At 34.2% G+C, this 22,593-nt stretch overlaps 1 protein-coding gene and 1 pseudogene across 2 annotated transcripts; both read left to right on the forward strand.

The window, feature by feature from the left end:
- The first annotated feature begins 10,765 nt into the window (after positions 1 to 10,765).
- On the forward strand, positions 10,766 to 22,175 carry LOC108663280 (uncharacterized). 2 transcript variants are annotated; one of them, XM_088810246.1, is made up of 2 exons: positions 10,766 to 11,122; positions 20,812 to 22,175. In XM_088810246.1, the coding sequence occupies exon 2, from the start codon at positions 21,639 to 21,641 to the stop codon at positions 22,173 to 22,175; it is 537 nt and encodes a 178-aa protein (XP_088666372.1). In that variant the 5' UTR covers positions 10,766 to 11,122; positions 20,812 to 21,638. The 2 variants fall into 2 exon arrangements, with proteins under 2 accessions (XP_088666372.1, XP_088666373.1); XM_088810247.1 differs by having other exon boundaries at positions 10,766 to 11,101; positions 20,803 to 22,175.
- LOC148760956 (small ribosomal subunit protein mS80 (rPPR6) pseudogene) lies at positions 20,901 to 21,638 on the forward strand (annotated as a pseudogene).
- Positions 22,176 to 22,593: the final 418 nt, after the last annotated feature.

A 22,593-nucleotide genomic window follows, 5' to 3' on the forward strand; every position in this document is an offset into this window, starting at 1 on the left:
ATAGGACTGCCTATAAAACTCTAATAAGTATGTCTCCTTATAAATTAGTTTTTGAAAAAACATGTTATTGGGCCATTAAAAAGTTGAATTTTGATTTGGAAGTTGTTGGTGAGAGGCATTTGTTGCAATTGAATGAGTTGGATGAGTTTAGAATAGATGCTTATGAAAATGCCAAGATCTATAAGGAAAAAACTAAAAAGTGGCATCACAAGAAGATTGTTGAATGTCACTTTGAGCCAAGCCAACATGTGCTTTTGTTTAACTCTCGATTGATACTATTTCTAGGCAAGTAAAAATCAAGGTGGTCAAGACCTTTTCTTGTTTCAAGAGTGTTCCCACATGGTGTAGTGGAAGTTGTTGATGGCAAGACTAATAAGAAGTTTAAGGTGAATAAGCAACGGTTGAAACATTATTGAGGAGGTGACATCGACCATCAATGCTCCTCCATCAATCTTTCTAACCTAAATTGAGATTGGAAGAGAGTCCGGTTAAAGACTATAAAAAGAGCATTACTTAGGAGGCAACCAAGTTTTCCACTCTTAGTCATGTTTCCTTAGTAATTTTCTTTATGTTTCATTAAATTCAGAATTTTAATTTTTCATTTTAATGTGATTGAGTAATTTTTCTTTGTTGTTTTCTCTTTTTGAAGTGTTACATATATTTCTCTATTTTACTCTAGTTTACATTCAAAAAAAAAAAGCAGCACTCTTGGCACTGCGAGGCTAAGTGAGTGCTATTATTCTAGCAAGGTCAGTGTCGTGGCATTGAACAACATTTAAAAAAAATTTGTAATGCTTCAACCGAAGCCCACGGCACCACGAAGCCATGTTGGGTCCCTTTGCCCTATGTAAACATCATTTTCCCCCTTCTTCCTTATTTGAACCCTAGCTCCTAAAATTTTTCATTCTCTCTCAACAAAAGTGTAGAAACTTCTCACACGCTTTCAAAAACACTTGAAAATTTTCAATTTTCTTGCATAGAAACACTAGTTTCAAGGATTTAAAGCATCTTTCCTCCACCAAACATCAACAAAGTGTAGAATTTTTTCAAGTAAGTGGCTAGTTCTTTCTAGAATTTTTATTTTTGTGGAATTGGACATTGTGGAAGAGATTTATTGGTGAATATGGATGGGTTTTTGCTATATTTGATAATATGTTCATTGTGCTTGAAGATTTTTTTAATTATGTTGGTGGTTTTGAGGTTTTGATAATCAACAAGGGTGAATAGTGGCAATTTTCTACACTTTATATTGAATAGTGTTAATTTGGTGATTTTTGGTGATGTTCACATTTGGACTATTTTATAGAAAGAGTTGAGTAAATTGTAAGTTTTAGTGTTAATTATGTTGGGTATTTGTCGTTGAAAGTTGAATTTTCATTGTGATTAAATTGTGAGAATAATATCATGGCACTTAAGAAAGCTAGGAGAAGTAATAGCAGCTGCTTTGATAAAACTAAGTTTTTGTTAGCTGAGGCATTTACGTGCCATACTCAATCCTTGTTACAAAAGTCTCTAGTATCGGAAAGAGGCGTAAACATACCTGTAGACACCTATTCTTTTTTCCCCTAATAAAAAATAATAAATAAAATGAATAAATCACAATGAAAAAAAAGTGAGACATATGGCCTCCATAGTCAACTCCTTCAAGAAGCAGCCTGCGCAGAGCATTCAATAACCCTTGGGTAGTCGAATTTGAGTCACCTTCGACTACCACCCACAGATTTTCTTTGACTTGGAGCTCTTCATCTATGAAATCATGCTCAGAAGAGCATGATATCACTTTTTGATTGTCCAAAAATTTGAACAATCAAGTTTTATAAAAACCCTTAAAATTGTTGGTTAAATAGGAAATCGGATTTCAACAAAAACTCGAGAAATGAAAAAACCAACAGCCAAAAATCTCATTTTTAAAAGACCCTAGCCTACTGAAACCTAAAAAAGCCCTTGCTAAAAGTCTAAAAGTCCTTAAGAAAACAAGAACCAACATACCTTAGTTTTTTACCAGCCGAAATTCCTAGCCACAATAAAAAACTAAACACAAAAAAAAAAAAAAGGAACCAAAAAAGGCAAAACTAATTAAAAAAACAAAAAAAAATAGGATCTAGGATTTCCTTTTCTTTTCTTTTGGGATTTAAATGGTTTTGGAGAGTTTAGGTTTCGGATTTGGTCACTTTCGAAACTAGATTGAAGGAGAAAGAGAGAAAAGGCATGTAGGTGTCTAGTTAGAAAGAGAGAAGAGAAGAAAGATTTTGGCTTTTGGTTTTTTAGAGAGAAGATGGAGAAGCCGATGGTAGAGAGAGAAAACAAAAAGAGAAAATGAAGGGGAAAGAAGAAAAGTAGATTATATACCTAGGGGTTAGGACCTAAAAAAATGGCACTGTTTTGGAAGGTGAAGGGAGAGTGAGTTTAGGCCTAAACGACATCACTTAGAGGGCCTTTGAATCACCAAACAGTGTGTTTTGAAAGGGATCAAACTTTCCTATTTAAGCAATGTGCTAACAAAATTCTTAGAAGCTGCATTTCGAAGGAAGAAATTGAAAGCATATTAAAGCATTGCCATTCTTTAGACTATGGGGGACATTGCAACATTTATTCATCAAATATTAAATATTAAAATTATTTGTTAGACTATTAAACTATCTATATCATTCCCCTCCACTTAAGAAAAACTTAACCTCGAGTTAACTTGTATTTTTTGATTATAAGGGTTCATTTGATGAATAAAATGGGTAAATATCCACCATATTAAATGTTTTGAAATTTCCTATTATGTTTGGTATATCCACAACATATGCATTGTCATTGATCTTCTTCAAAATCTGGTATGGTCAATACTTCTTAGGCTGCAACTTACTATAAGTTGCCACTAAAAACCTTTCTTTTTGCAGAAACACCATCATCTGATCTCCTACTTCAAAAATTTACTTTCTGTGATGTTGGTCTGTAGCTTTCTTGTACTTAGCATTAGCTTGTTTTAATTTCTGTTTCACCTCAACTTGAATATCTTGCATCTGATTAGCCATATTTTTTGCAGCTGCACTAAAACCAAGAACTTTAGGCAACTTGATCAAGCCAAGAGCATGTTATGGCAACTTTGTGTATACAATAGAAAATGGTGATTTTCCTGTGGCATTATGAATAGCACTATTATAAGCAAACTCTACTTGTGCTAATGCACAATCCCACTACTTTGGTCTATCTCCACAAATACTACAAATCAAATTGCTAAGGGTTCTATTTACTGATTTAGTTTGACCATAGTTTGTGGATGAGCTATGCTACTGTAATTCAAGGATGAATCAAACATCTTTCACAAAGTCTTCCAAAAATGGCCAAGAAACTTGTTGTCTCAATCTGAAGTGATGGTTCTAAGCACACCATGTAGACGAACAACCTCATTGAAAAAAAATTTGGCTATTCTGTTTGCATCTGAAGTCTTCTTGCAAGGGATAAACTATGCCATTTTAAAAAACCTGTCAACAACAACAAAAACAGAATCCATGCCCTTATGTGCTCGAGGAAATCCAAGCATAAAATCCATAGATAAATCCTCCCAAATATTTTCTAGAGTAGGTAAAGGCATGTACAAACCAGTATTTTAGGACTATCCTTTTACAGTTTGGCATATGTAACATCGTTGCGTAAATCTTTTTACAACTCTTCTCAAAGGTGGCCAATAATATCTTTCTCCAACAGTAGTAATCATCTTATCATGACCTAAATAACCAACAAAACCTCCACCATGCAAGTCTCTAATAAACTTTTCTCACAATGAAGTTTTAGGAATGCAAAGCTAGTTGCCTCGCATTAGAAAACCATCATGAATGTAAAAATCCTCAATAGGTTGATTTGTTATACTCTTCTCCCATGCATCACAAAAATCCTCATCTTTATGATAAAATTCCCCAATTATATCAAAACCCATAATTTCTTGTTTCATTGTCATTATCAAATCTGCACGTCTAGTCAATACATCTACTACTTTATTCTGTACTCCCACCTTATGCCTCAACTTAAAAGAAAACTTCTGCAAAAACTAAGACCACCTGGCATGATGTCTTTATTGATTCATTTCTAGCTATTCAAGTATTTCAATGCCTCATGATCCAAGTACAGAACAAATTCTTGCCTGACCAAGTAATGATCCTAATTCTTTAAAGCAAGCACAATTGAATAAAATTCTTTGTCATACGTGGTCCACTTATGTCTTGCATCACTAAGCTTCTCACTAAAATAAGCTATCGGTTTCCTCTTTTGTGAAAGAACAGCTCCTATCCCTACACCACTAGCGTCACATTCAACTTTAAATAATGTATCAAAATCTGGCAATGCTAAACAAGAGTTGTACATAACTTCTCCTTTAACACAGCAAAACTAGTTAGAGCTTCTTCACTCTATTGAACTTCTTCTTCTTCAGGCACTCTGTAATAGGCGCTGTAATACTACTGGAATTTTTAATAAAATGCCTATAGAATGTCACCAACCCATGAAAACTTTTGACTTTTGGTATTATTTTTGGGGTAGGCCATTTTCTAATAACTCGAATCTTCTTTTCATCCACTTGAATTCCATCTGCACTAACTATGTAGATCAGAAATAATAGCTTATTTTTCATAAAGTTGCACTTCTTTAAGTTCACATACAGCTTATTGTCTTGTAAAATCGTTAATGCCTCACGAATATAAAAAATATGCTCCTCTTCTGATCGACTATAAATAAACCACAACAAATTTTTCAATAAAAGATTTTAGTACCTAATTCATCAATCGCATAAAGGTAGTAGGTGCATTAGTTAACCCAAATGGCATTACAAGCCACTCATATAATCCTTCCTTCATTTTAAAAGTTGTTTTCCACTCATTTTTAAGGCTAATTCGAATTAGTGATATCCACTACGAAGATCAATCTTTGTGAACACCTTAGCCCCATGTAACCTATCAAGCATGTCATCTAGACCATAAATTGGAAACTTGTATCCAACAATAATCTCGTTAATGGCTCGGTTATCCACACACATCCTCTAACTCCCATCCTTCTTTAGAGTTAGTGAGGTGGGAACTACACATGGACTCAAGATTAAAATGGTCATTTTGCCACCCGAGGTTACGAGGTGAGTGTTGAATGAAATTTTTAACTAAGATTGATCATTTGGAGTACAATTTGAGTTTAAGAAGTGAAGAATTTTAATTTTGACATTTTTACGAGCATAGGGGTAAAATAGTCATTTTGCCACCCCATGGTAAAATTGTAATTTTACACCACTCAACACTTGTCCAGCACATGGATTTTACCCATTATTATCATGGATGATTGAAGGATTTTATGTGGTGGAAAAAGAAAGCTTAATAGTTAAGAATTTAAAAATGGACCAATGGTAAGGTGAAAAGTGTCAAGCTTTTATTGCTTTATTATTTTCCTTATAAATTAGCACAAAACCAGCCCATTTCTCTTCATTATGGCCGGCCAAAGTAAGAACAAAGGAAGAAAAGAAAGAACAAAAACCTTATAGTGAAAATTCAAGAGAAAATTGGTGGATTTCAAGTAATCAAGCAATCAAAGGTAAAATTTCTTAATTTTGACTTGTGATCTACCTTTCCCATACATTCTTTTGCATTTTTCATGGTTGACTCACATGATTTCATGATGGGTATCTTGCTGTCCGAACACTTGGAGAGAGATTTTGATGGTTGTTTTGGTTAGATTTTAAGATATTCTAGTGTTTTTAGTTGATTGGTGATGTGTAGCATGAAAATCAAGCAAAAAAAATTCATGTTCTTCCGTAACCCTCATTGGCCGAATTCTCCATGTGGAATATGGATGGTGGATTTGATTTTATTTCAAGTGAATTGGTTAGGACATGATGAATTATGGTGTAAGAATCAAGCTTGAAAAATTATATTGTTAGTGCACCCACCATGGCCGAATTTTCCAAGAGAAAATGTGAGGATGATTTTGCCATATTTCAAGTTATTTAATTTGTGTTTGATGATTTGGAGTATTGGAAAAAAATGGAATTATTTGGAGTTGAATTGGACGTATTAGCCAATTAATCGGGTGATAGATCGAATTAGGCCAATACCATTTTATTTAGGTACACAATTGAACTTATATTGAACACCGTATTTAGATGGTTGCCCAAACAATTTACATCCCATTTCATGTATTAGTAAAGAGCCCGAAATAGATTTATAATGGTATGACACAGTATATTGAATTATGTATCGTGTATTGTATATAGGTGGTGAGCCCTCTAACAAGGGTAAAGACGCTGTGTCAGAGGACTGAGAATAGGAGTATTTCAAACTCCTGATATAGTGTGTAACCGTATCATCATCTTGATTATCTGAAGTGAATTTTAATTCGTTTTTGTGATTTTATGGAAAATGAGTTTAAATGGCAAATCTTTATGTTTTATAAGCAAAATGTAATTAAATGAAATGATTTTATAAAATTGTCTTGAAATTGAAAGATGGTTTTGAAAATGGAGTAATTGGAGACTAATTATTGTGTTATAAATCATGGTTTGAATTGAATGGCTTATAATAATATTGGCATGAATGGCTGAATTGGTATTTGTGTTGAAATATATGAACTGTGTATTTAGTCTTGAGAGGCTGGATTATGGTATAATTGCCATGTCATGCGGTTGAGATTTTATTGTATGGTGGGTTTAGCTTGCTGCAGTGGGCAGGTTCCATGGACCAGCCTATTAGAGGGGCACGGTAACCCCGTTATATTATTACCTCGGTCGGAGAGGCGTGTAGGGTAACTCTCGAGGTACAACTTTAGAGTTCACTTTATGCCAAACCACCACGTGAGGGTGAACTCAGCCAACACCAAGGAACGACTATGTTTCAAAATAAAAACATGATTTATGCGTACATGACTTTTTAACAGCCTTGGCGGACTCGGTTGGAATAGCTCCAGGCCAAGGTATCCCTGATAACTGAGTATGAGAATGATTTTGGCATGAGCCAAGCTTTTCAAGAAATCATAAGCCTCGTTGTTTATTTTAGTGAAATGAATCTATTTTATCTTATTAAAATGAGTTAGAATTGTTGTGAATCGTTTTTATGCTAATATATTTTATCTGTCTCCATTTACTCGGCTTTAGATATTTTAGATGATATTTGTTTACTCATTGGGATTATATAATCTCACTACCCTCATTTTCACCCCTTTCAGGCTCAAGATAGTCGGTAGATAACTCATTTCATTGAGGGCTACAGTTGGACTTGCATCCTCAAAAACTGTAGGTTTACCGCTTTTGATACTTTTGGTCGTTCGTGGGCTCACGTGTCACTGTAAATTAAATTTTATGCTTTGGTTATCTGTATTACAGTAAGTATGAATTTATTTAGCTTTTATGCTACAAAAATTATTTACTGGTAACTCTATAAATATTGTTTTATAAGAAAATAGAATATTTTTTATTTTATTCAAATAGTTATAGTTTCACTTTAAGTGAATGTTTTAGACATCTAAACTTATTTTTTATTATGAAATATGTGTTTTCCACTCGTATACTACATTTTTAGCTGGTTTCGAGATTTTTGAAGAAAAATGACCAAAATGCCCCTGTGAGAAAAAAATTATTTTTCTATTGTTTTGATTTGGAAATAGTTTATAATCTCTCAAAACATGATACTTAACAACTATTGCTCATAGGGGAGGTGCAAAAACTGATATTGAAGTCTTGCGAGGTTTCGGTTGGCATTTTCGGGCAATGAATGTCTATCCGAATGTAGCGGTGGTTGTCACGGGCTCGAGGGGAGTACCGAGTTGTGACAAATATAGTGTTGAATATCCCTCATGGATGGTAAACCGTCAAGTAAATATTTTGGCATCACCTCATTAAATTCTTCTAATAATAGTTTAACTGTTTCTGGATGCTCTACTATTTTTTGATCTTTTTCATTTGACAACACTTGCTTCACAATCAGAGCATGCACCTCTTTGACTACTTGAAAGTAGCATCTATCTCATTCCTTGAATGAGTAAGGGTAAAAAAAGTTCACCCTTCCACTTTAGAAGCTTTGGTTTTGGCACTTCCTTTCGTTAGCAATAAAGTAAACTTTATGCAATCTTTCTCCAATCTATAGGTGTTTTCTTTCCCATCATGTTGTGATGCAACATCAAATTGCTAAGGTCTACCAAATAACAAGTGACAAGCATCTATATCCACAATATCATAATGTATCTCATCCTTATATTTACTAATGGAAAAAGTTACCTTGCATCGTTTTGTTAGCTGAATCTTTTCTACTGCATTAATCTGACAATAGTATAGGGATTGAGGTGCTTTTCAGCTTTAATCCCAAACTCTCAACAACATCTTTACCAATAATATTATCACAACTACCATTATCAATAATCACATCAAATAAACATTTAGTGAAAGTACACCTAGTTGGAAATAACTGCTTTCACTTAGTGTTATCCTTTTGTTTTAGAGAAAACATCATTCTTCTTACCACATAATTCTAGCCATTGTCATAATCCTCGTACTTGTCATCATCCCCATCTGGATCATAGCAAATCTCTTCATCCTCTTTTCCTAGTTCTACCGCATGAATTGTTTTTTTGATAGAACATTCACTAGATTTGTGACCAAGTTGATTACATTTGAAACACTTTCCTAGGGTTAGTTTGACATAGGGATTTGCAACTTTTTGCCCTTCTTTTGCATCTATCACTTTCTACTTTCTAATTGCCTTTTCCTCTCTATACTGGTCATTACGTGCAAAATATCATGAGCTGATTGATTTTTACTATTGCATGCTCTATAATTATCCCCATTGTAACTTTTGCGAGAATAATCAAGTCTATTCTTTTCCTGTAACATCAGTTCTAAACCAATATTTCATGCTTTAGATAAATTTTGCAATACCTATACCCTTATCTTTTCTCTAACAACTGGCTTCAACCCTTCAAGATACCTTGCAACCTGTTGCCTTTTAGTCTACCTCAGGTCATTCCTCTTTGCCAATCTCATAAATTCAACAGTATACTCATGTACAATTTTCTGACCTTGATGGCATCCTTGGTACTTCTAGAACAAAATCTGCTCATAATCAGAAGGGAAAAAATCCTTCTGTAACAGTTGCTTTATCCTATACCAGGTTTTAACTACTGCTTTCCTTTCACGATTTCTTCTGGATTGTAACCTTTCCCGCCATGCAAAAGCTCCATCTTTTAAGATGCAAGCAACAAGTCTCACCCTTTTTCCTTCTAGAATCTCCATATATTTGAAAAATCTATCTATTTCTGCAATATAATCCAAAAATTCTTTAATATTTAGAGTCTCATTAAAGCAAGGAATATCCACCTTTAATTTGAAATCTTTGGTATCTCGATCACTATAATCATTCCTTCCATGTTCAGTGTATCTCACAGGTTATACAAAATAATCATCTTCTTTGTCTGAATCTTCCTTGTACATTTATAGTCTATGCCCATTTGCAAGAACAGGTCTGCCGATAAGTTGTCCATGAGCTACATCATCTTTGGTATGTGTCTTTTCGTCATTTTGATTTTTGTTGGCAGATATTCCTAGAGCATCAAATCGATCTGCAATTTCTTCAAAACATCATTCCAAAAGTTGGAATCTAGGATCCATTATTTCCTTCAAAGCTCTCAACGCCACCCCTTGATCTTGCACTGCAGATCGCAAGGTCTCAGTTCCATGATCTTCGCCATGAGAACAGTCGTCTACCATAACTAGGTCACCTGTCATTAGATTAGGCAAGTTTTTCCCACTTTGATATCAATTGACACAGCAAATTAGCGTGAAAACAAAGGCTAGCACTCGACAGAGCCTTTAAAATTGATAACCAAGTTTCAAACCAAAAACTTACACTCAAAATTTAAGAGAAAATATAATATCATTTAATAATTCAAAAAAATAAGTTGTCTAAAAACTAAGCCTAATAGTGCTATTTATAATAGTCTAATTCTACTTAATCTAAACTTAAAGTGCAAGCAAAGTGAATTAAAATAAAGAAGTATGCTACTCTAAACTTCCTTGGAGTACAAGAAAAGTAAATTCCTAAATCCATATTTACTTGTCGTATAAGTAAAATAAAATGAAAGGAAAACTCTAAATAGTAAATAATAAATAAAAAATTAAATATTAAAATAACTTGTTAGATTATTAGACTATTTACGTTAGATCTTAATGCCATTGTGAAGGAAAATGAGTAGCTAGAATAGTAACTTTGAGACAATGGAACCTATTTCTCGACACAAGAATTCATTTTTTTACTAAAGATGTATTTTGTTATTAGTTGGTTGTAACCATACTTGAGTTTTGGAATTCAAACATAAAAAGTTGTAATCATCATAAAATTTGAACAAAATTGCTATTGTGGCCATCATTGTACCCTTTGTTTGTCTTCTTTAGTTTTGTACCAAATTCTCATAAATTTGCTAAACAAATTGGAATAAAAAAATAGTGACGCCACCAACCTAGTTGAAACTGTATCATATGCCACATTCACATCTAAATTATTGGTAATATAAGCCCATTTTTCCAAAAAAAAAACTCAACCCATTTAATAAATTTTTTTATTTTTTAAAAATAATTTTATTAGTTATAACATGGGCCTTAAGCAGATGTTGCATAACCCATTCTTCAAGACTTAGAATTCGGTAACTTGATCCACTAAAAAAAAAAAGAAACAAAAGCAAAAGCAAAAACCTCTCAAAGATTAGGGATTAGGTTTTGCACATTTACATAGCTTCGAAGTTCCTGGAACCAGAAGAAATGTGGATATCAATGGCAAGAAAGTCCAAACAGGCGCTAGCACGAATCTTCTGTGCAGCCAACATCAATTAGGTTCTCTCTGAAACTCAAAAACCTTACCATTATCTCTCAAAAACCTTACTCTTTCAAACCCTTCATTTCCTCTCTAATTTCTCTGCAAATCTAAGTGATGATTCATCTCTGGGATTTGCAGAAAATAGGAATTCCTAGTTGGATAGTTTTCCCTTGGGATTGAGACTAATGCCATGGAAGTTCCCTCTTTTGAGAGTTCTGTTGGTGATGAGACCCAGATGGACAGTTCTGTCTCTAAGGATGACCAAAATGACATAGAAAAATATATCCATGTTAGCTCCATTAGTTTTTGATGATAATAAAACATTCTCACTTATTTATGGTCTAACTATGCTACTTGAGTGTGCACGTAGAAAAATGCATGCTAATAATAAATTAATCACTTAAAAGCAAATATCAAATCTCATAAGAATGAGGAGCTAAAATTCAGCCACAAAACAGAGACTCTTAGTTGGATAACTAAGGAAGTTAGTCAATTAAAACTCAAGAATGAAGATGGCCAGTTGAGAAACAGAGATGATTTAATCGACTAAGAAGCTTTTTTAGTCGACTAAGAGCCTACTACCAGAAACTAGGTTAAGAAACAGAGACAACTTAATCGACTAAGAAGCATAGTTAGTCGACTAAGACCTTACTGCCAAAAACTAGATTTAGAGATAGAGACGACTTAATCGACTAAGAAGCATAGTTAGTTGACTAAGAGCATTCTGTCTGAAGATTTGAATTTAAATACTAGAAGACAGATTAATGGCTAGAACTACTCCAAACTATTTCCCAACGGTCAGAAACTGTCAAATATCTATCAGAGTTAGTTTTTCAAGTATAAAAACCCTCCCCAACTACTAAGAACTTATCCAAGGTTTCCAAGATCAAAAAGAGCTCAAAAATAGCAAGAAATTCTCTGCATACTTTCTGCACTTCACTCTAATCCTTGTAATAAAATGAAACACTTCACTTTGTACCATTCAGATCAAGTTAGTGATCATAGGTACTTCTTTATTTCTACTCTTGTTGATTACTTAGAGTGTGCGAGACACTCTAAGGGGATAGATCAAGCTTGGGTTAGCTTGATTAAGTGTATAGGTTCTAACTCAACCTAAGAAAAGTTAGTTTTAGGTTTTGATTGATCTCGGGAAAAGCCATTGTTAAAGGTTATGGCTGAGCCAGTGAAAAACCATTGTAAAAGCTTGGTGAGAGCTTGGGAATTCCACTATTTTTAGTGATTTGATTTAGAAAATCCTTAGTTGAACAATCAAGGTAGTGGATGCAGGTTTTTGACAGAACCACTATAAATCTTTGAGTATTGTCTCCTTTGTTTTATTTTTCATTTTCATTCTTTCTAAAATTGTTTCTTCATGTTGCTTTAAATTTCTCATCATTGACATGCAATTTGCCCCCAATTCGAAATCAGATTTAGTAAGAGCCAAAAAGTGTTATTCACCCCCTCTAACACATTTATTTAAGACCAACAAGTGATATCAGAGTGTATCCCTCTTTCTCAAGGCTTAACATCCTAAAGGAGATCCTAATGACTCTTTAAAAATCAGTAGTTGCTGAGGGACAGTCCACAAACAAACCACCTCTATTTGATGACACTAGAATGTCAATCTACATAAGGGCCATAGACTATTAAATGTAGGATGTCATCACTGATGGACCCTTCATTCCCTTGACCATAAATGTAGTGACAAATGAAATGATTCTTAAGCCAAGGGCTGAATGGACTGAAGCTGAAATCAAAAAGGTTCAGACAAACTTCAAGGCAATAAATACCTTACATTGTGCCTTAACTCCCACTGAGTTTAACAAAGTGTTAAGCTGTACAACAGCTAAACAAGTGTGGGATAAACTTAGGATTATCCATGAAGGGACGTCATAAGTTAAGAAGTCCAAAATAGCTTTCCTAACTCATAATTATGAGATGTTTAAGATGGAACCTGGTGAAGATATCACTAGCATGCTAGATAGGTTCACTAATGTCACCAATAAACTTAGTCAGCTAGGCAAACCAATTCTCGAACATAAAATTGTCAAAAGACTTCTTAGAAGCCTACCTAAAAATTGGAAACCAAATGTGACTACCATTCGTGAAGACAAGGACTTAAATGCCATCACCCTTGATGAATTTTATGGGTCACTTCTCACTCACAAGCTGGAGCTTAAGGAAGAGGAAGAATAAGACAAGAAAGAAGCAAAAGAAAATAATAACAACATTGCCTTAAAAGCAAGCATTCTTGAAGAAGAATTGGACAATTTATCCTGTGGTGATGATGAAGAATTGGCTATGGTGGCAAGAAGATTCAGAAAACTTATGGGATAAAGAAACAGGAGATTGGCTAGGAAAGGGTATAAAAAAGATCACGATTCTTCATGGAGAATCAAAAATAAAAATGAGTCCAACAAGAAGGAAGAGGTTATATGTTACGAATGCAAGAATCCTAGACACTTTAGATCAGAATGCGCCTTTCTGAAGGAGGAAACTCCCAAGAAAAATAGAAAATTAAAGAAGGCAATGGTGGCTGCAACTTGGTCTGATAGTGATGTTTCAAGTTTAGATGTTGAAGAAGAAAAATAGGAAGAAAGAGCAAATTTATGTTTGGTGGCAAAAGATAAGGAATCCGAGGTATCTTCAGCTCCCTGTGATATTTCTATTGATAAACTTTAGGAAGAATATGAATGTCTTTATGATGAATTCAAAAAACTTGCTTCAAACTACATAGTTTTGAAAAGAAAAACTGCATCTCTTGAGGTAGATTTAGAAAAAAATAAGACATGACTTCAATTCTGTTTTTGAACAAAGAAACTTTCTTCAAAGTGAACTAGAACATTCAAAAACAGATTTTGAAATTCTGAAATTGGAATTGGAAAATAGAACCGAAGCTTTACAAAAAGCAGTTGATGAAAATACTGCTCTTAAGTGTTCAAAAAAAAATCAAGAAGAAACACATATTTTAAGAAAAATTCTGATAATGTCTCATCTAGATGTTATATTTGTGATAAACTTGGTCATTTATCTTATGATTGTTATAGAAAAAGAAGCACGCAGAAAATAAAAAAAGATTTAGGTTCCAAAAGGATCCTATGTAGCAGCTAACCTTCAAAGACCCATTAAGGTATGGGTACTCATTAAGAAAAATTGAAAATCTGTCTTGCAAGTTAAGCCAAACCAAAAAGACATATGCTCAAGAGCTTAATTGAAGGAGAAGCAACCATGGTACTTGGACAGTAGCTGCTCAAGACATATGACTGGAAACGAAATGTTGTTTGCTCAACTGGACAAGAAAAATAGAGGTACTGTATCTCTTGGAGATGATTCAAAAGGTAGAATTCATGGTATAGGAACTATTGGTAAGAATTCTCAAGCTCAAATTAGCCATGTGTTGCTTGTTAAAGGTTTAAAACACAATTTATTAAGTATCAGTCAATTGTGTGATAAAGGTTTTAAGGTATGTTTTAATTCAAATAAATGTGAAGTGATAGACATTAGTACCAACAAAACTTCATTCATAGGAAAAAGAATAAAAAAATATTTATGTTATATTCCTTGAAAATCTTGAGCTTAATTATGAAACATGTCTTATGGAAAATGAAGAAAATGATAGCTGGTTATGGCATAGGAGACTTTGACATGTGAGCATGCATACCATCTCAAAATTGATGAGAAAAAATCTAGTTATTGAATTGCCTGAACTTAAATTTGAGAATGATCATATTTGTGATGCTTGCCAACAAGGTAAACAAGTTAGAACACCCTTCAAAACCAAGAAGATTGTCGTAACCTCTAGACCTCTTGAACTGTTGCATATTGATTTATTTGGTCCAATTAACACAACTAGCCTAGGAGGTAAATCATACGGCTTTGTGATAGTTGATGACTAGTCTAGGTATACTTGGGTCTACTTTCTTGCTCATAAAAATGATGCTCTACTTGCATTTGTAAATCATTGTAAGAAGGTTCAAAATGAAAAAGGACTTGTCATAGTTAGCATTAAGAGTGATCATGGAGGTGAGTTTAAGGGAGATGAGTTTGAAAACTTCTGTAATGAATTGAAAACTTTTGTAATGAAAAGGGGTTGGATCATAATTTTTCAGCACCTAGAACACCTCAACAAAATGGGGTTGTAAAAAGAAAAAATCGAACTTTAAAAGAAATGGGTCGAACCATGCTTTGTGAAAACAATCTACCAAAGTATTTTTGGGCAGAAGTTGTCAACACAGCAACCAACATTTTTAATAGGGTCTCAATAAGGACCATGATATCAAAAACCCCATATAAACTATACAAAGGTAGAAAACCAAACATCTCTCACCTTAGAAGTTTTGGCTGCAAATACTTTGTATTGAACAATGGAAAACATTCTCTAGGAAAGTTTGATGCTAAGAGTGATGAGGCAATATTTTTAAGATATGCATTAAACTCAAAAGCTTGTAGAGTTTTTAACAAAAGAACCTTAACAGTTGAAGAGTCTATCCATGTAGTTTTTGATGAATCTAATGCCTTGCAAAAGGAAGTTCTCGTTGATGAAAATGATGCAGAGGACTTCGAAAGACAAATGGAAGAAATGAGCTTAGAAAACATGAAAAACAGTGAAGAGAAACAGAACCTCCACTTTTAGAAACTCTGCAAAGGACTAAAAATCAACACATTAATCTTCCAAAGAGATAGAAATATATCCAAGATCGTCCACAATAGCAGATCATTGGTGATCTTACACAAAAAGTCAAAACCAGGAAAGGAATTAGAGAAACATGTGAATTCCTAACTTTCATCTCACAAACTGAGCCTAAAAGCTTTGAAGAGGCAGAAAAAGAAGAAAGTTGGATATTGGCCATGCAAAAAGAACTTGAACAAATTGAAGAAACAATGTATAGATACTGGTTTCTAGGCCAGTCAATCACCCAATTGTTAGCACAAAGTGGGTGTTTAGAAATAAGGTAGATGAGCAAGGTAATGTTATTAGAAACAAAGCTAGGTTAGTGGCTCAAGGACATAACCAAGAAGAAGGCATTGACTATGATTAAACTTTTGCCCATGTTGCTACGATAAAAGCCATAAGATTATTGCTTGCATTTGTATGTTTCATGAACTTCAAATTATTTCAAATGGATGTGAAAGTGCATTTTTAAATGGTCTCATTCAAGAAGAAGTTTATGTCAAACAACCTCCTAGATTTGAGGATTGTGAAAAACCTAATTATGTTTTCAAACTACATAAGGCCTTGTATGGACTAAAACAAGCTCCAAGGGCTTGGTATGAAAGACTCTCAAAGTTTTTAGTTGAAAAAGGGTATATTAGAGGGAGTATTGACACAACACTGTTTATTAAAAAACACTTGAATGATTTAATTGTTGTTCAAATCTATATAGATGATATTGTGTTTGGTGCTAATAATGAGGCTTTGTGCAAGAATTTTGCTGAAGAAATGTAGGGTAAATTTGAAATGAGCATGATGAGTGAGCTGAAATTCTTTCTTGGCCTTCAAATTAAACAAAGTAAAGAGAGCATCTTTATCAATCAAGAAAGATATGTTCAAGACATGCTGAAAAAGTTTGATATGCTGAAACTGAAATCAATCAGCACACCAATGAGTCCCTCCACTAAACTTGATGCTGATGAGAGAGGAAAAAGTGTTGATTAAAAGCTTTATAGAGGTATGATTGGATCTTTGCTTTACTTAACTGCTAGCAGGCTTGATACTCAATTTAGTGTATACTTGTGTGCCTAGTTTCAATCACAACCTAAAGAGTCGCACTTAATTGCAGTAAAAAAAATCTTTAGGTACCTATTGAACACACAAAGTATAGGACTATGGTATCTAAGAAGATCATCTTTTGATCTTATTGGATATTTTGATGCTGACTTTACAAAAAGTAAAACAGATAAAAAAAGTACTAATGGCACTTGTCAGCTTCTAAGAAACATACTTGTATCTTGGTCAAGTAAGAAACAAAACTCTGTTGCACTTTCAACTGCTGAAGCTGAATAAATTTCCTTAAGTAGTTGGTGTGCTCATATTTTATGGATTAAACAACAATTAAAAGACTTTGAAGTAACCATGCATAATGTACCAATATTCTGTGATAACACGAGTGCCATCAATATATCAAAGAATCTTATTCAGCACTCTATGACCAAACATATTGAAATTAGACATCACTTTGTTGGAAACCATGTGATTAAAAAAGACATTAAGATTGAGTTTGTTAATACCTTGCAACAATTAGCTGATATATTCACCAAGCCCCTGAATGAGGAAAGATTCTGTGAAATTGGGAGAAATCTAGGAATAGTTAATGTACAAGAGCTTTAGAAAAATTTGTGAGCTTTCATTCATAAGACAGTAGGTACTTAGTTGATTAAAAGAATCGCTTAACTAACTAAGAGCATTTTGTTTCTTTATGTTACTAGACTTAGTCGAATAAGAGCAAAAATTAGTTAGTTAAGAAACCAAGATAAAATATAATAAAAAAAGAGCAAGCATATCGGGTAAAGAAGAAAATAAAAATAAACCACTTAAGTGAAAAATAAAAAGATAGGCAAAATTTTGAAATTTGAAAAATGGGGTAATTGACTACATTTAAGAAGGGGAGTCTGACGGTTTTTAAAAAAGAAAAACCACTTTTAACTTCCCACCTTCATTCTCTCACATCAAAAGCCACTCCTCTGAAAATCGAAACCCCATTTATCTCAAACTCTCAAAGCCTAAGTCTGAATCCACTCAAAATCGATGGCCAAAACCACTTTACCTAGCAATATTTTGGAAAAAAAAAAAAGAAAGGAAAACGACCCATGGAAGAAAATCCACCATCCAAAATTCAAAAGAATAGGAAAAAGGATGAGTCTGCCTCGGTGACAGAGAAAACTGGGAAGAAACAGAAAGAGAAAGAATAGAAATCAGAGAAAAAAAAGGAAAAAGAAAAATCCATCAAAAAAGGTACTCCTTCATCCACTAAATTTAGAAATAAAAGTCATGAGGATAGGTTTAGGAAGATAGAGAATGCACCGATTTCCTATGGGAAATACATTGACTGGGATAGCTTTAATGAGGTTTCAGAAATTAAATAGGGTTTATCAGATTATTTTGAAGAGATAAAATTAAGGAAATTTAGTGTCTTTAAAAACAGAACCTATAGTGCTAGTTAGTGAAGGCATTCTATGTTAGCATTGCAGTAGATGAAAATGAACTTGAAGAACTTGAGGATTTTGTTAATGATGGTCTGAATTTGTTCTTGAATGATAAGGAGTTTGTGGTCAGGGCCACGAATTTGGGAAGTCTGCTCAAAGTTGAGTGTGAAGAAGGAGAAGATGAAATTCCTGAAGATTATGATCCCTCATTTCTGTGAGAACTAATAACAAGGAAAGAGGAAAGATATTCATCCAAAAGTTATGCTAGTTTCATTAAAAGCCCTCAGATTAGGATCTTGCATTATTTCATTGCCTCTATAATTCATAGAAGAAGCGGTAGCTTTAACTATGTAAGCCTTCAAGATATGTGGCTAATAGAGCATGTCTTTAATGCTACTATTCGTAACTTAGGCAGATTCATGATAAAAAGGATGAGAGGAACATGTCAAGTTGATAAGGTAAATCTGTCATATGGAAACATAATTACCTCTTTGATTAAGAAAAAGGGGATATGGAGTTCAAGATATGAAATGGACCAAGTGAAAAGCAAAGACTAGGCAATCTATCTAGGAAGTTTGCCAAAGATGGGGTACAAACTAGAAAGAGAAAAGATTGTCAAGACCCCTAAGATTACTCCAAAGGATGAGCATTCCACCCCTGCTTAGACTCAGATAGCTTCCTCCCAAATTTCGAATGAAATGATTCTAAATTTGCTAATGAGAATTGATGGGAAACTCACTGACCAGTCTACGAGGACACATAAAATTGAAAATAAGTTGGAAGAGTTGGAAAATGTGATGAAAGAAAAGGAAAAACACCTTCTGGTCTTGGAATTGAAGACACTTCTGCAACACTAAGTCCAGCACCAGCAGAATAAGCTATTAAAAGTCTTGTCCTTCAAGCTGAAGGTGATGAACAAGAATTTGTTCTAGCAAGGAAATCCCCCACTCATGAGCCTTAAAATGAAGAAGAATCCAATGAAGGCACTGAAGTACTTAGATCCTTTAATGATAACTCTCTACCACATGATGAACCACAACTAGAAAAAACCATATCCTTCTAACTTTGAGGAAATTTCAATAATGGATGTCTTTCACCAAATGGTTAGAGAAGAACAAGTAGAAAAAGAAACAGCACAGAACAAAGATCAGAAGTCAACATCTACAAGGGCTTCTCTTGAGTTAGTTCACATTGCCAAAAAGAGTGGACCTACTCGCACAAAACAAGGGCAAACAACCGCTTCCACAAAAAATAAATCTAGACCTACTGGTAAAGGCAGGAAAACCATGGCAACAAAGATAAAATTCCTCAAAATAAGAAAGTCTTCAAGAATAGCTGAGAAAGCCAAACCCTCAATCAAGTCTTTTGCTCAAGATCGACTCCAAGTTTCAGAATGATCCTCTCTTGACTCCTCACCAAAAAGATCATCACCTTTGCCATCTCTTGAACCCCTCAATGTCCATTTTGGCATTGATGAGTCTACCTCTTCTAGCTCTTCAATAATAAAATCATGCATACTCTAAGGGGGAGCACATACTCAGAGGGAGAAAATCCTCATTTTGTGCAAAACAAAAAGGATCTAATAAACACTGTGCTAGTAATCAAGGAATGTTTTGTCATCATCAAAAAGCGGGGAGATTGTTGGCTCCATTAGTTTTTGATGATAATAAAACGGTCCCACTCATTTATGGTCTAACGATGCTACTTGAGTGTGCAAGATGAAAAATGTATGCTAATAATAAATTAATCACTAACAAGCAAATATCAAATCTCATAAGAATGAGGAACAAAAATTGAGCTACAAAACAGAAGCCTCTTAGTTGGATAAAGAAGGGAGTTAGTCAATTAACACTCAAGAATGAATATGGCCGATTCAAAAACATAGACGACTTAATTGACTAAGAAGTATTGTTAGTCGACTAAGAGCCTACTGCCAGAAATTGGGTTCAGAGACAAAGATAACTTAATCGATTAAAAAGCATAGTTAGTCAACTAAGAGCTTACTGCCAAAAACTGGATTCAGAGACAAAGACGACTTAATTCAGTAAGAAGCATAGTTAGTCGACTAAGAGCATTTTGTCTAAAGATTTGAATTTGAATACTAGAAGACAGATTAACGGCTAGAGCTACTCCAAACTATTTTCCAACAGTCAGAAACTATCAAACATCCATCAGAGTTTATTTTTTAAGTATAAAAACCCTCCTCAACGGCTAAAAACATATCTAAGGCTTCCAAGATCAAAAAGAGCTCAAAAATAGCAACAAATTCTCTTTATGCTTTCTGCACTTCACTCCAATCTTTGTAATAGAATTAAGCATTTCACTTTGTACCATTCAGATCAAGTTAGTGATCATAGGTACTTCTTTATTTCTACTTTTCTTGATTACTTAGAGTGTGCAAGACACTCTAAAGGGACTGATCAAGCTTGGGTTAGCTTGATTGTGTGTACAGGTTCTAACTCAACCTAGGAAAAGTTAGTTTTAGGTTTTGGTTGATATCAAGAAAAACCATTGTTAAAGGTTGGGGCTGAGCTTGTGAAAAACCATTGTAAGAACTTGGTGGGAGCTTGGGAATTCCACCATTTTTAGTGATTTAGTTTGAAAAATCCTTGGTTGAACAACCAAGGTAGTAGATGCAGGTCTTTGACAGAACCACTATAAATCTTTAAGTATTGTCTCCTTTGTTTTATTTTTCATTTTCATTTTTTCTAAAATTGTTCCTTCATCTTTCTTCAAATTTCTCATCATTGACCTGCAATTTGCCCTCAATTCGAAATCAGATTTAGTAAGAGCCAAAAAGTGCTATTTACCCCCTTTTAGCACATTTATTTGGGGCCAACAATCCAAGTTTATGAGATTGATAGGAACAAGTTAAAAAATGTGTTGTCTTTGTTGCAAAGTAGAGTTGATGAGTCTTTGGAGTCAAGTCTTGATGTTATGGCTTTGGATTTGAATGAAGATTTTGTTGTCAAAGTTCTTCAGACTCTATTTATATCGGGTGAAAATTTGATTAGGTTTTTCAAATGGGTAATGAAAAAACTAGGGTGTAAAATGACTACTTTTGTTGTTGACTCACTCATTAAGGTTATTTGTAGTGATCTTAGGAAGAATGATGCTTATGATTTATGGGATTTGGTTAAGGATATTGGGGACAAAGAGAACGGGGTTTTGACTATGGATGTTCTTAATGAGTTGATTGCTTTGTTTTCAACGTTGGGTCAAGGAAAGGCAACTATAGAGGTGTTCAACAAATTTAGGGATTTTAGATGTGTCCCATATATGGTTACTTATTATTTCACTATTAAAGCTCTATGTTGACAGTCGATTTATGATTGAGCTTAGCCTGTATGTGAAAGAATGCTTGATGGGGAAAGCTTGCCAGATGGTGAGCAAGTGGGAAAGATAATATCTTGGTTTTGTAGAGGCGGTAAGGTTGAGAATGTTTACACTGTTTATTTGTTGGCCAAGGAGAAAAACAAGCAGCTGACTTGGTCTTCTGTTAATTTCTTGATCAGTTCACTCTGTAAAAAGGATGAAACAGTGAGTTTAGCTTTGGAGATGTTGGATGGATTTTCTAGAGAAGCAAGGAAATATGCAATCAAGCCGTTTTCATCTGTTATTCGTGGTCTGTGTAGGATGAAGAATCTTGATGAAGCAAAAACATTGTTTCTGTAAATGATTACAGAGGGCCCACCTCTTGGAAATGCAGTATTTAATTCAGTGGTCAATGGTTATTCTAAGGTTGGAGATATGGACAAAGCGAAGGAGATGATAAAACTGATGGAGGATAAGGGGTTGAAACCTGATGTTTACACATACATTGTTGTGATGAATGGTTATGCAAATGGTGGCCAAATGGATGAGGCTTGTGAAGTATTGTCAGAAGCCAGGAAAAAGCATATGAAGTTGAGCCCTATGACTTATCACACTCTAATTCGTGGATATTGCAAAATTGAAGAGTTTGACAAGGCTTTGAAGTTGTTGGCTGAGATGAAGGATTTTGAGGTCCAACCTAATGTGGATGAATACAATAAATTGATCCAATCTCTTTGCTTAAAGGCTTTAGATTGGCAAATAGTTGAGAAGCTACTAGATGAAATGAAAGAGAATGGGTTATATCTTAATGGAATCATGCAAGGTCTTATAAAGGCAGTTAAAGAGCTGGAAGCAGAGGAAGTGGACAGTAGAGAAGCATTAACCATTGAGGTCTAAATCTTTGCTCATTTTAGGAAATGGATGTAACATTCAAATGTTCAACTCTAAATTTTGTAGCCTTCCCTTTTTTAATGTTAGATTATAGGTGAGGCTTGTGTCAATTTCTTTGTTGTCATCTTTACACATCTATTCACGTGAATCAATTGAGAAGATGTTTTTGTATTTTGGGGGATGCATTTTTGTGTTCTTTATACTTGGCGTGTGGAAGGCAACCCTGTAGAATTTGAATTTCTTGTTTTTTCTTCCCTCCACAAGTGAGAATAAGAAGGCAGTGCCCCAACATGTGTCAATCCATATTTAAGTTTCAGTAATATATTTTATTGGTACCCTTTTGGTTAATTCCCTTAAGAAATTAGTTTACTGGTTTGGCTAGTTTCAATATCTTGCATAGAACTTACTACGCCAATGTTGTCGT

Source organism: Theobroma cacao, chromosome 9 (assembly GCF_053813885.1).
Source record: "Theobroma cacao isolate CCN51 chromosome 9, ASM5381388v1, whole genome shotgun sequence".
NCBI lineage: Eukaryota > Viridiplantae > Streptophyta > Magnoliopsida > Malvales > Malvaceae > Theobroma > Theobroma cacao.

Bases quoted from the DNA above. Each gene is read 5' to 3' on its own strand.
- LOC108663280 (XM_088810246.1), top strand. From the start codon at position 21,639: ATGATTACAGAGGGCCCACCTCTTGGAAATGCAGTATTTAATTCAGTG.